Source organism: Denticeps clupeoides, chromosome 3 (genome assembly GCF_900700375.1).
Source record: "Denticeps clupeoides chromosome 3, fDenClu1.1, whole genome shotgun sequence".
Taxonomy (NCBI): Eukaryota; Metazoa; Chordata; class Actinopteri; order Clupeiformes; family Denticipitidae; genus Denticeps; species Denticeps clupeoides.
Window position 1 is genome coordinate 15,152,292 of NC_041709.1, and position 14,385 is coordinate 15,166,676.

A 14,385-nucleotide genomic window follows, 5' to 3' on the forward strand; every position below is an offset into this window, starting at 1 on the left:
TGACTTTTCAGTTATTTTATCAGTTATTTCAGTTATTTTATTTTTCATGGGCAGTTATTTTGCGCCTTGGTTTTTCCACACGCTTCTTGCGACCCTGTTGACTATTTTGAATGAAACGCTTGATTGTTCAATCAATTGCTGCATCCCTCTGCAAGATATCTCACTATTTTTGACTTTTCTGAGCCTGTCAAGTCCTTCTTTTTGACCCATTTTGCCAAAGGAAAGGAAGTTGCCTAATAATTATGCACACCTGATATAGGGTGTTGATGTCATTAGACCACACCCCTTCTCATTACAGAGATGCACATCACCTAATATGCTTAATTGGTAGTAGGCTTTCGAGCCTACACAGCTTGGAGTAAGACAACATGCATGAAGAGGATGATGTGGACAAAATACTCATTTGCCTAATAATTCTGCACTCCCTGTGTGTGTGTGTGTGTGTGTGTGTATATATATATAACTTTTTTTTCCTGCTATGTTTCCTGCAGTTTAAGCTTTGACAATCAGTAATGTGGCTCACCACAACATAATGAAGTGTCCTGCAGGTATTTGTTGCGTTGTCCTCAACTTAAGATGATTTGACTAATTAGCTTGTCACTCAAAAGAGCGCAGGTCAGTAATTAATTTAATTATGTGGATTCTGAATGAATACCAACATGATTTCCACCGTGATTGTTCTCCTCTTCAGTATTCTACTCTGAGAGAGTTTAGGGCATTTTGGTTATCAGTAGTGAATCGTGGATTGAGCTACTGGAGGCCCTTCATGTGACTGACGGTGTACCGATTGTTGCAGTTTTGGAATAGGGATGAAAGTGTCCCCGTTTTAATGTGTGGTTATGAAAACCTTCCTGATTCATATCCAGAGCTGGAAGAAAATTCAACACTGCATCTTCTGTCGTATAGTGAGTCATGGTCTGTCACAGAGGAGGGGCCTGCTGTGATCTTGAAGGGGCTGATTCTCAAAGTGACCCCCCTGGTGATATGGGCAGGACTGCGAGAGTCTTCTACGCCTCAGAAATATGCAGTCCCTCGGCTGACGCGGTGCACTGTGACTAAGCCATGATTGCGCCCTGACTCACTTCCTCGCTCATTTACGTGGGGATATGCATTTAAACAATAGTGCAGCATTTCAAATGACTCAGCGCCCTCACTTAGGATTTTACTGGAACTGCGCTGATTTAAGTTTCCTGGAAGGTCAACATGATTAATTAAAAACATTTAATTCTAACCTGCTATTGGTGGTTGTATGTTTTAATTAAATAAATGTTTTATACCTAGCTGTGAATAAGCACAGACAGGGATCCTAAAATGAATGAATGTGTAATTTAAAAAAACTTTGTATAATATAAAATAAAGCAATATCATCTAAATGCACTTGTTTTGTTTCTTTCATTTACCTTCAGGGCATGGCATGTGTGGGGCGCACAAAGGAATGCACAATTGTCCCCTCAAACCACTACGGCCCAATTCCTGGTGTTCCTGTGGGAACAACGTGGAAATTTCGGGTGCAGGTGAGAAGCTCCACATTAATAAATTAATTTTGGCATATATCACCTGTTATTTAGTATCTTCCATGGCTGATAGACATAGTACAATTAATTCTTAATGGCAAAAATATTGTATTTATAATTATCACCATAAAATTATTGGACACATGGTCTGTAATCAAATATATAGGTTTATATTTCCTATTATTTCTTACACCACTCTCGAAGGTGAGTGAGGCAGGTGTTCACAGGCCTCACGTCGGCGGCATCCATGGACGCAGTAATGATGGATCCTACTCACTGGTGCTGGCAGGGGGCTTTGAGGATGAAGTGGTAGGTGTTTCTGCTATGGGGAGTGAGGATGTGTTTTTTCATTATTCCCCTATTCTGTTATTCTCATTTATAGTCTGTCTCAGCATGTGTGTGTAATCAGAATTTAATATTGCATAAATTATCGGGATGAGGGGCATGATCAGTAAGCTGATTAGTTGCCATGTTGCAACTATAATTCAGTATTAAAGACTGAACTACTGTTCAAAACTTAAGGGTCATTTAGAAAGTTCCTTATTCTCCATAGGGGAAAAAATACGACTGTAAATATTACTAGATGTAATATGAGCCATTTTACGAAGTTGGCAATAATGTAAATGAACATTCTAAAAATCATTGCAAAAAAGCTTTTCCAATAAATTTTTGTATTCATGGTTTGAGTCCTAGTGAACCAGAACTGCCATCGGAAGTCTAGACTCATTGTTTCTGATAATTGGTCTATCTGCAGATATTCCATTCAGTAACAGCTATTTCCAGCTACTATAGTTAATTACTACATTACCATTGTTGGGTCTTTTTTAATTTGATTTGCTTTCTGTCAAAAACTACTTTCAAAATGTCTAATGAAACAATAGTGTATATTAAAGCCCTTATGTTCTGGACCCTCACCTTTCAACCTTTTACTCTACTCTGCATATTCAGGACAGGGGGGATGAGTTCACATACACAGGTAGTGGGGGTCGTGACCTTTCTGGGAACAAACGCATCGGGGAGCATTCCTTTGACCAGACTCTGACCCATATGAACAGGTACTGCATATTCTATTGATGCCAACTGACATATCCATTCTGAACCATTCTCAGCAATAGTACTGACATGACTGTGGGCTGAAAGGATGTTCTTTCCACATTTGATGTTTTTAATCAAGTAGCAGACAAGTGTATAGTAGTGGCCTGATGTTAAAAAACCCTCTAGTTCTCATGTATTAGACTTGTGAGGACACTTGCATGTTTTTATTCTGTTTTCTTTAGAAGAACTATATTGTAAAGTGAAATATTCATGACTGTTCTGTTTTGAGAGACATTGGCTAGTTGTAGGATATAAATAAAACAACCTTTAATGTATTGGTGGTTGTAGCCTAGTGGATAACACACTCACCTATGAACCAGAAGACCCAGGTTCAAATGCCACTTATTACCATTGTGTCCCTGAGCAAGACACTTAACCCTATGTTGCTCCAGGGGAAGGGACTGTACCTGTAACTACTGACTGTAAGTTGCTCTGGATAAGGGGTCTGATAAATGCTGTAAATGTATTGTTTGAGTTGTTGAAATTGTTGAAATCTATCAAATGCTCAGTATTAAAATGTATTTGTATTTAAATGAATTTCATAATTAATGCATGATATGCGTTCGATTGCCATTTCACTGGTGTTTGCTTGACTATGTTTAGCACTCTTCGCTGTTTGTCAGGATTTTGGCAGAAATTGATTCCAATAAAACATTGCATGCAGTCGACTAACTGGTGCTTTGATTTGCTCCAATGAGCAGTAAAATAGTCGCCATTCAGTCTGCACTCACCTGGTGCCACTAACACCAGAAAAATGCCTGGTTCAGATCTCTGTGGAACAAGGCCTTAACTCTCATCTCATCATTACATTAGAAAACATACTGTGACGTAAAGTACAAAAATTGATGGGCTGTATTGTGGTTCACCAATTATCATAATTGAATCCAGAGATCAGTGAAGGTTCACACCTTTTATATGTATATTGTGCCCTATATCTTTGCTATCTTAGTGACTTCTCTTTGTATCAGGGCCCTGGCACTAAACTGTGACGCTCCACTGAATGACAAAGACGGTGCGGAATCTCGGAACTGGCGGGCTGGGAAGCCGGTGCGAGTTGTACGTAGCTCCAAGGGTCGACGCATCAGCAAGTATGCTCCTGAGGAGGGCAATCGCTATGATGGGATCTATAAGGTGTGTTAAAACATCTAATAGGCAGAAACTATTCACATTTTAGCTAGAGGAATTTGTAAACCTGCCACTTAACAAGTGACATCCCAATTTACAATTAGAAATAAGTAGAAAACTGTTAAACGGTTAATTACATATTATTATTCAGAATTTATTGCATATTCCAACCTGCCACATTGATTGAGAGGAATCTGTAGCTCACAATGTATATCCCATTCAACCACAATATTCAATATATGAATCTATAATTAATATAATCTAATGTTGTCTTAGGTATTTTTTAATATGAATGATGATAAAGTCTCTTTATTTGAATTGTTTCTGCTTCTCAAGACATTGTCAAACTCACTCAGTTTTGTTTATCTGCCACATTACTTCTTACTTACTTCTTACTGTGGGTAAATACTATGTTTGGGATTTGTGAAGTTCAGGTGTGTTATGGTCTTCCTGATAATAAGCACCATTGAGGCACAATGTGGTTGCTTACAGTGTTTGTGTAGAGTGTTTACACGGTACGGAAGGCAAACAGTGTTATAAGCCTCTGTTTACACTTTGCTAAGTCTCCAAATACTCTGTGTTTGTGTGTGTGTGCGTGTGCGTGCGTGTGTGTGCATGTGTGCAAGGTGGTGAAGTACTGGCCAGAGATTGGAAAGTGTGGGTTTCTGGTCTGGAGGTACTTGCTGCGGCGTGATGATATGGAGCCTGCTCCGTGGACGCCCGAGGGGGTGGAGCGCAGTAAGAAACTGGGCCTGAAAGTGCAAGTGAGTGCAGCAATACCCCTTGTTTGTTGTTAGTATTGTGGTCTTCTTGCCATCCTCTGTGTAATTGTTACATGCTGAACTGTGATGATATTTCTCCTCAGTACCCTCCAGGTTATTTGGAAGCAATGGCCAACAAAACCAAGAAAATGGCCAACGTTCGGGGGGGCACGAGGGGCAAAAGGCACTCTGGAAGGGGCCGGCCGAGGAGTACACCTCCTGCAAAGAGGCTAAAAGAGGAGGAGGAGGAGGAGGAGGAAGAAGAGGAGGACGACGAGGAGGAGGAGGAGGAGGAGGATGTGCCTGCATCCACGGTGACCACAGACAGGGATCCTCAGAGTAATGGCAGCCAGAAAACTCCAAGTGACACAGGTAATATGTGTGTGTGTTTGTTTGTGTGTGTTCTTGCTTTTGTAAATAAGCTTATGGAAAAGTGGTCTATTCTAATGTCTATTGGAGGTAGGAACAAAGTTCTAAAAGTGTCTGAATATGACCACTGGATGATTAATTCTCGAAATGATCTGTGATGCTGAGGTGCCATATTTCTCTGCAGTTTCTTTGAAAACAATCAATGTGGTTCCATTGAGTTCTGGGCGCTCTGCTAAGGAGTGTTATCAGGCCTCTGCAGCATGCTGACAAGGCACTCTGTGCAATTGTGGACCTTCCATGGCTTCAGCACAGATCTAGACCTACACTTGCCTATGACATCCAGCCTTTAGACTTAATTCACCCTTTTATTCAGTTTTTCTCTATTTTTTCAGGGACATGCAAGTCATTTTCCTCATTAACAATTATTGAATTTGTGAGTTTAATTTGGTTTAAGCCAGGAAAATGAGGATTATTTATGGTGAAATTATGAAATGAATATACTAAATGTACTACGTATTTCCCAAACTAGTTTTCATTTTTCATTTTAACTTAGATTTGTTTAGTTGAGCTGTTTCTTTTTTTTTTTTTTTTTTTTTAATATATATATATATATATATATAAAAAGATCAGTACATTCTCAGATGAATGTTGAAACTCTGTCTCTTGTCTGAGCAGCATATGTGAACCTCAAACACTAGTTTTTGTACACTTCACCTATTTACACCTACACTTTCACCAAAGCTTTAGTAACAGATCCTTGTCCTTTAGTAACAGATCCATGTCCTGTCAGAATATGAGGTGGGGTGTCCGATGATTGGACCTGCTTTCCACTTTTTACCATGTTCTACCAGTACCTTGAAATGATTGATCAGACCAGGCAAGCTGTTTGCTTGCTGCTGAATTTATTCCACCACTTGACACATCCTTCTGTAATCAGATTAAGAATGTTGTTCATCAAGATGTTTGAAAGTGTCCTCAAACTATCCGAACTCGGTATTTAGTTAATTAAGTTAATTTTGTCATGTGGTTTTTGTATGTATGTATATTTGTTTGTGTGTGGGTGTGTGTCAGAGATGTGTGAGGGGACTGCAGAACAGGTGAAGGTGCCTGGAACGAAGGAGGCGGAGGCGTTCCAGCTGTCTGAGCAGCAGCAATCCCTGATCCGGGAGGATGAGCCCAACAGGAAGCTGTGGGATGAGGCGCTTTGCTATCTCGGAGAAGGGCCTGTATGAACCACCATCACCTCTTTTATTCCATCTTTTTTCCTATCTGTTTTTCAAATCTCTTTTGCCCCATTTGTTCAATCGCCGTGACTATTATTTAAAAAGGCTACATGCCTTTGATTCACAGATTTTCAGTGTGCAGTTTAGGAATTGCTCAGATCTGGTTTGAAGATTGTGATCTGAAAGTGATGAAGCTCCCAGAGAGCAAAAACTGTCATATCCCATCTGGGGAGATGTGATTCAGTTGCTTCATGAAAAATATCACAGAATGCATTTATTTTGCTCTCAGCTCCTGATCATTAATTTTCATTTCCAACTGAGTGAAGTAGATTATTGATGGTAGGTGTCAGAACAATAAACTGGTCACTATGTAAGTGGCTCTGTCTCTTAAACAGTACTCTGTGGAGATTATTGTGTAGTTACATGCTGTGGTTTTTCTATCAGGGTATTCGTGGATCCTTAAAAAGTCACAATCATGATATCAGGACATAAAATTATGCGATTTATATTATGAATACATGGACAGAAGTGACAAAATATTATCTGTCATTTTCTCAATGTTTACCAACTGACTAAACTGAGACTGGCTGCTCAGTCTCAATTCAGTCTCTGAACCGTTGCTGCTGTGTTCCGGACTGGATCATTTTAATCAGGTTGAGCTTGAGCTGAAAATGATTGGTCAGCAAAAAGATTCTGGTTTATAATGCCTAGCCCTTCTTTATGATTTGCTGCTTGTAAATTTGTTTTGGCGATTGGTAAAAGTTTTTCGCATTTAAAATGTTTTTTGATGAAATGGTAGTTTGATTTGCAAATCTTGTCCACCTTAGTCAGGTGATGGTGACCGATACACAACATATATAAAACAACATATATAAAACACTTGGGCTAACTGGTGGTGAGCCAAATAAATACAGAGTATTTATTACTGCAGTTGACTTATTACTTTTCACAGGGTTTTATCAGAGCGGCCCACCACAGTTCACATTCAGTTTTCATTCACCGTTCAAAGCCACACCCACCCTGTATAACAGTGCAGCTTTCTTATTTTCTTATTATATGTACAATGTACAAAGTGTGACGTCACAACAACAGCCCAGGTAGGAATGGATATGGAGTCAGGCAACAATGACCTTGTAGTTAATACTGCAATAAACATAAACCCTAAAATGTCCCATTTATATCCAGCAGTTCCTATATACTACTTATGTAGTAAATCATTCTTAAAATGTACCTGTTTTTGAAACAGGTGCATTTGAAGTATTATTGATTTATTCATTTTTATTAATCTGGAGCATTGGGAAAATAACATTTGCTGTGATGTAATGAATTTGTATTAATTTTGTGTGTTTTTTTTCTTCTTTTTAATTAATAAGCAAGCAAGTGCAATTTTTTTTCAATCAAATGTCATTAGTGAGCTGAGAAATTGTATTTATTTATTTGTTTGTTTGTTTTATTTTGCCCCAAATTGTGTCGCCCTGAAATAAAAAAAAACAGAAATATTGCAGTCGGCCCCTACTGGCTAGCTGCATTACAGGTAATATGATATGATAACATTGACAAAGGCTGAAAAATAACAACAATTTGGAAGGAAAATCAATATATCAAATAATAATATATATTATATTTCTGAATTACATTAAGATAAAATACAATTAAGATTATATTTTAAAACAGTATCTAGGCCCAAAGTGCCAAACGATGGCCCTTAGAGAAATGTGGTGGATGACCCCGAGGGTCTTATTTTTGATGAACATGGCCTTATAAAAGGTCTGTAAAAGTTTAAATTTTGCTCCCTTAAACCAACAGAAACCCTGTATATCCTTTTAGTTTCTTCAAGCTTAATGGGTTGGTGGGGGAGTTTCCATGGCAACAGCTAAGCATCACACTCTCCTCCTGCAGAACTTCCTGAAGAAGGTGGAGCAAATTTTCATGTGTGTTTGCTGCCAGGAGCTCGCTTTCCAGCCCATTACCACTGTGTGTCTGCACAACGTCTGTAAGGTGAGTTCTTGTGTGTATGTGTTGTAATGTGTGCATTTATATCTTGGGATATTATATTATTTTAATATGTCCATTACAACAACCAGTTGTATCCACTTCTGTTTGATTCTTCTGGCTTCAGACTTGCCTCCAGCGGTCATTCCGTGCAGAGGTGTACACGTGCCCTGCCTGCCGCCACGACCTTGGAAAAGACTACGTCATGATCCTTAACAAGACGCTACAGCAGCTGCTGGACCAGTTCTTCCCTGGATACAGCAAGGGCCGATGAGCCTTTCCTTTTCACAGTAGACAATGGACTAATCCCAGTTACAGAGTAATTCATTCACGGTGCACACACATACAAAGAACATTTGCATTACTCTGAAAAAACGCTTCCCTGCGTATCTGAACTGGTTTGTAATGGTACATTTATTATTACTATACCATTCAGTATATTCCTCTTGATTTGGTCCTCAAATTGATATGTTCCTGTTAATTTATAGTTAATTTTTTATAAATGGTCATAAATGGTCATTTTTCCCTATGCATAATGTAATTAAAGATTTATTTCTTTTGAGAGACAAACCCAGCTCTTAGTTTAAAGGAGTGGTTCTCAAACCATTTTCTCGAGGGTTCCCCATGTTGTAGCTATAAATATTCTTTCATACCACTGACTGGTTGCTTGTTGTCACATGGGACTGTGTGCACTTGTGACAAAAGTTGAAATACTTTTGCCTAGTTACGCATTGGTCGAGTGTGATGTGAGCATGTTGCCAGCTGTCATGATTGTGCATGCAAGGCTTTGAAAATAATGGAAAGGCACTTCATGTGAATTAGCCCTAACGGCATTTAATGCTTTCAAAAATATGACTTAAAAAAAAAAATATGACCATTGTCCATTGACCACTCTTCAGCTGCAAAAAAAGAGCTCCTGCAAACCTTCTTGTCCTTTATGTTTTTTTTTTTTTTTTTTTTTTTCTTTAGGGCAGCATTCACGTTTCGCATGTCAGATGTAAACTACACCTAGATTTTGAAGATGCACACATTATAGCTTTTAATCAGTGTGAAAGGTTTTTACACATCAAGCTGTAGTTCATTTGCAATGTAAAGAGACATGTGTAGAACTACTGAAACTTGTTTTAGGAACTATGTAGATCTGAGCTATGTGCTCTCTGCTTCAATCGCACTGCATATTCATGCATTTCAAGTATTCAGTCTGTAATCATAAACATATACAACAAGACTGCATGTCAGCACTGTATATTTAAAAATGATTATCAGATTTTTTTATTTTAATAATCTTTCGTAATAATCACAATTTGATTATTTTTCTTCCCATATCTAGAGCACTTGATTAAACCAATACATACACTTCCTTTTGGGTGGAACCCCACCAAAAATGTAATTTAAACATAAATGCTACAGTATTCTTTTTTTTTTCTTGTTTTTTTCTATTGTGACATTATTATGAGGTTCTCTTTATTTTGCTATTAAGAAATATAGCCTTTAGTTATAGACATTTTTAAGGATTTCTTCATTTACTGAAGTTATATAATTCCAAGACATAAACCCAAAACTGAGGAATGTACTGAATAGTGACATTTATGTACCATTATACCCCTTAATTGTAAGCCAAACATCTTATATTAAATAAATAGAAACCTTAGAGTGCAAATACATTTTTAGTGTATTTTTATTTGATGTGAATTAACTGCTCAGAATGCAGGAAAGTATTTTTTCACAGTTCTGTTAAGATCCTCCTGCCCATAAAGTATCACGCACAACTTGATCTACAGATGTTTTTGGACCTACAAACACATATATTTACCACTGCTTTTGGGATTGAAACCCATTACCCTGTATTACCAGCAAGATACTCTTGCCTTGGGTGAAACACAGACCATCCCATGGTCCATCATGGTCCATAGATCTTCTTTGATGTCGCTTTGAATGCTCTCTTGTCTCTGCTTCCCCTTCCTTTGTGGGCCACTGCTTTTAACCCCACGTCCAATCCGGCCCCTGGACTCCTATAAGCTAATGCTAATGCCACAGGGAAAAAAGTCAATGCTATGACATTAACCATCCAGAGGAGAGAGGCAAAATCTTTTAAAGCACTTAAATGTCGGTGGTTCACAAATCTTAACAATTCAAATTGTTTTTTTACGCAGAACTGTGCGTATTGTCAATTAAGCATTCAAATTATAAGCTTAGTAATGGGTAGCACATTTCTCTATGGTGTGATAGGCCCACCCTGTCTTGTATTACCACTGTGTACCTCAGTTGTCCTCGTGGCAATGGATTAATGAAAGCATAACGGGACGTTTGTTATGCGTCTCTAGATAAGAGGGAAGTCTGTAGTAGTCCTTGTGTGATTTGGATGATTGGAAGGAGTCCTTTGAAAATGAGTCCTCAGAATATGACATCTTTGAAATTCCTTCTTTTAAGGATCCTAAATCTGATCAGCAAGGTGGAAAGCTTCCTGGAGAAAAAATGCCCCCTATCTGAATTATGGTAAGAAAACAATTTGAAAGATGGTTATATTGGTGAACCACCACCTAGTCCTGGAGTAAGAAGCCACAGCTAATAGGTGCTAAAAAATCCAGAAAAGAAGCTAACGTGCTGAACATCCAGAAGCTGATGGCTGAAAGGAAGTAGGGCCCTTGGAACCAGCATCTCCACATTTTCATCTTCGACTGTCAGCATGACTGGCCCATTTTGTAATCTGACTCAGAGTGCTTTTACAAAGGAGTGAGCCTGTTTGTCACTCCATAAATGTTGCCCTTTCCTTGTTTGTTTGTTTGTTTGTTTGTTTGTTTTCTGTTTCTGTGGTGATGTTTTTTCTAAAAGGAACAATGCTTTCTGTTTAATGAAATGCAAATGTTTAAATGATTATATTGTCTATAAAAGCAGACTGTGATGTGCAGCATAACTTGTTTCATAGCGCTTTTTTTCCTGAAGGAAATGCTTCTTTCAGTGACTGGCAGGCTACTAGTTTTTATTTCTTACTCTCTCTCTCTCTTTCTCTCTTTCTCTCTTTCTGTCTGTGAGCTTCGCTTTGTTTCCCTGCGTCTCGTTCCCTCCTGTTCCTGCATTGACTACAGTACTCACAGTTTTAGAAGTTATGTGGACGCTTGGCATTCGCTTATTGCATTAGTATTGTGTTCAATGTATGTTTTTTTGCACTTAATGAAGAAAAGAGATTTTGGAGTAAAAGGAAAATCTAATGGTCTAATTTCCAATAATGCTGAGTATGCCATTTTTTTCTATCATTTAGTTACCTGTTCTATTTTAATCATTAGCTCTTTTTATGTGGCGACCTTTATCTGCTGCTGAGTCAGCCTGAACAATTACATTGCTTCATATTGTGATCGGAAATTTTATACATGATATAATACTTGGATATGTAACTATTAAATATTTTGATTCCAGACGGCAGATGTGTTTTTTCCTTTCCTGTAATTTTCTCTTTTTTTCCACCCTCATCATGTTACCTTAGGTAAAGCTGAGGCTGCGTTATATAACAGTTACTCCTGACCTTGCTCTGTGATTGGTGGAGGGGAGTGCTAATGTTGTGAGGCTGCGTCTCTTTAAATCCTGTTCCGCCTTATTCACGAGCTACCTACAGCTAGGTTACAGATGGAACTGTTTTACTGTGGCAAAATGGCAAGACCATTTGTTTTAATAATTCTTAAAAATGTAATTGTGGTCTAAGGTCTGGTAGAAATTCGGTCTTGATGACAGACAGCCAATGACGACACAACAAGGACACCATACAATCAAACATTACAGCACACAGCAAACTATGATAAAAGACAAGATGATGAGGCATAATAAAACAAGATTAAAATGTATATATTATATAAAACAATTAGACAGGGCAATTGACTCTGAGAGAAAGCACACCAATACATATACATATCATGCTGATACAATTCACACAAATCTCCACTGATGTTTTGCAGTCACACAGTTGACTGGATTCACAAATGAGCACCATGCTTTACCGAAGATCCAGTGCAATAAATGTAATCTGAAGCTATTAAATATCTCTTAATATTTCTATGAAATACTTTGTTCTTATAGTTGAATGTGCTGACAAAATAAATCACCCAATACTTTGATTTCCATTGATAATCCATACTCATAAACACACCAAACACTTTTCCCGTGTCCCTGATGAAGCAGTGGGTACCTCACTGTTTGCGAGGATGGTTAACAATAAGTAAATTAATAAATGAAACTGGTTACCTACAGTGTGTTGTGTTTTTTTGGAGAAAGCTAAGCTAAAGACTGCAACAGGGGATATGTAGTCAGTATAACTGATGTGTCGTCGGCACCCATGCAGGAAACATAACCTAACATAAGCCCATAATACATTGACAACATGTGCCATACAGTTATAAAGGTCCCACACTTTTTACACTCAGTAGTCTGTGTGGCCTCCACATGCCTGTATGGCCTCCTTACAATGCCTAGGCCTGCTCCTGATGTGGTGGCAGAGGGTCTCCTCAGGGATCTCCTCCCAGGCCTGGACTACAGGCAGGCAGCAGAACGTTCTCCACACCATCTCCAGACTCTGTCGCGTCTGTCACATGTGCTCAGTGTGAACCTGTTTGAACCAGTGTGAGGAGCACAGGGCGCCAGTGGCGAATTTGCCAATCTTTGTGTTCTCTGGCAAATGCCAAACCTTCTGCATGCCGTCGGGCTGTGTCGTGATTTCTAACAGTTTGAGCAGACACATGCACATTTGTGGCCTGCTGGAGGTCATATTGCAGGGCTCTGGCAGTGCTCCTCCTGTTCCTCCTTGTACACAGGTAGATGTAACAGTCCTACCGCTGGGTTGTTGCTCTCCTACGGCCTCCTCCACATCTCCTGATGTACTGGATTGTCTCCTGGTAGCACCTCTATGATCTGGACACTACGCTGACAGACACAGCAAACCTTCTTGCCACAGCTCAATTGATGTTCCATCCTGGATGAGCTGCACTACCTGAGCCGCTTGTGTGGGTTGTAGACTCATGCTACCACGAGTGAAAGCATCGTCAGCATTCAAAAGTGACCAAAACATCAGCCAGAAAGCATAGGAACTGAGAAGTGGTCTGTGGTCCCTACATTTACATTTACAGCATTTATCAGACGCCCTTATCCAGAGCGACTTACAATCAGTAGTTACAGGGACAGTCCCCCCCTGGAGCAACTTAGGGTTAAGTGTCTTGCTCAGGGACACAATGGTAGTAAGTGGGGTTTGAACCTGGGTCTTCTGGTTCATAGGCGAGTGTGTTACCCGCTAGGCTACTACCACCCTCACTACCTGCCGTCCACTACCACCTGCAGAACCTACATAGGAGGCCAGCAGGGCAGTGGGAATTGTTAGGTTTTGCTGAAAGCCTTGCTAGCACTTTGTGATTTTATGGCCAGAATTTTAAGCTTTTCCCCGTGAGAGAATATAGGAGGTTTTGCTTGTGACAGGTTATTAGGTGTATTTTTTGTGTTGCAGCAGACAAAATTTGCTGAGTAGCATGACTGTGTTTGTCCAAGGTTTGTACCAGGCATGGGAGAAATCAACATAGGAACACAGTAAAATACATTTGATCATCACATGCAAATATAATATAGGATTATTAATTTTTAATTACAAATTATTAATGTACAATTAGAATTTTTGTTTTATTGAAGGTTAAGTTAAAGTATTCAAGAAATGCTTCTGGACAATGTGGTAGAAAATAAACAAATTCTGAGTTAATGAGTAGATGTGCTCAAAAATAATTTTGAATAAAGTCAAAATAATCTATTTAATGGAACAACTCTCTCGTACAGATGTTGAGATGCTCGTGAAATAATCAGTCTTGAGAATAATAATTTGGACCTTACAGGTACCTCGAATGAATTAACCTCTATCTATATAGAATTCAGTGATTTGAGTGATTTGAGGAGTCTGTGTTAATTGTAATTGTTAGTAAATTAATTCCAAAGGAAATATATCAGATCTTCAGATAATATATGGGTTTGTCCAACACATCTATGGTTGGAACCAGTTCAGTCAGTGGTGGACAGGTTATTTCACCATTTGCCCTTAGGGCTGTGGGTAGTGAGCCACCTGGTGGCCGAGGATCATATTGCAGAGAGTTTTTGTACTTTATGGTTACTGTTTTGTAACTGACCCACATGGATTGGGTAATGTAATATCAGCGCTTCTCTTTTTTTCACACCTCGAGGAACATAATGCTACTTCTAATTTACTTTCTAAGTGACTTTTGGTTAGAAACAGCAGTTTTACTATTGTGTACTATTAATATAGTGACCTTTTTCTATACAGCTGTG

The 14,385-nt window shown here is 38.9% G+C and overlaps 1 protein-coding gene across 1 annotated transcript in view; it reads left to right on the forward strand.

The window, feature by feature from the left end:
• The window catches only part of uhrf2 (ubiquitin like with PHD and ring finger domains 2), a 38,444-nt gene extending 26,945 nt beyond the window's left edge, over nt 1–11,499 (forward strand). Inside the window, exons 9-17 of the mRNA XM_028973551.1 lie at nt 1,407–1,514; nt 1,719–1,823; nt 2,463–2,569; nt 3,578–3,740; nt 4,361–4,498; nt 4,600–4,867; nt 5,936–6,090; nt 7,987–8,085; nt 8,207–11,499. Of these exons, the coding sequence (XP_028829384.1) occupies nt 1,407–1,514; nt 1,719–1,823; nt 2,463–2,569; nt 3,578–3,740; nt 4,361–4,498; nt 4,600–4,867; nt 5,936–6,090; nt 7,987–8,085; nt 8,207–8,353 (1,290 nt within the window). The 3' untranslated portion in view covers nt 8,354–11,499. The remainder of the gene's footprint in view (nt 1–1,406; nt 1,515–1,718; nt 1,824–2,462; nt 2,570–3,577; nt 3,741–4,360; nt 4,499–4,599; nt 4,868–5,935; nt 6,091–7,986; nt 8,086–8,206) is intronic.
• Nucleotides 11,500–14,385: the final 2,886 nt, after the last annotated feature.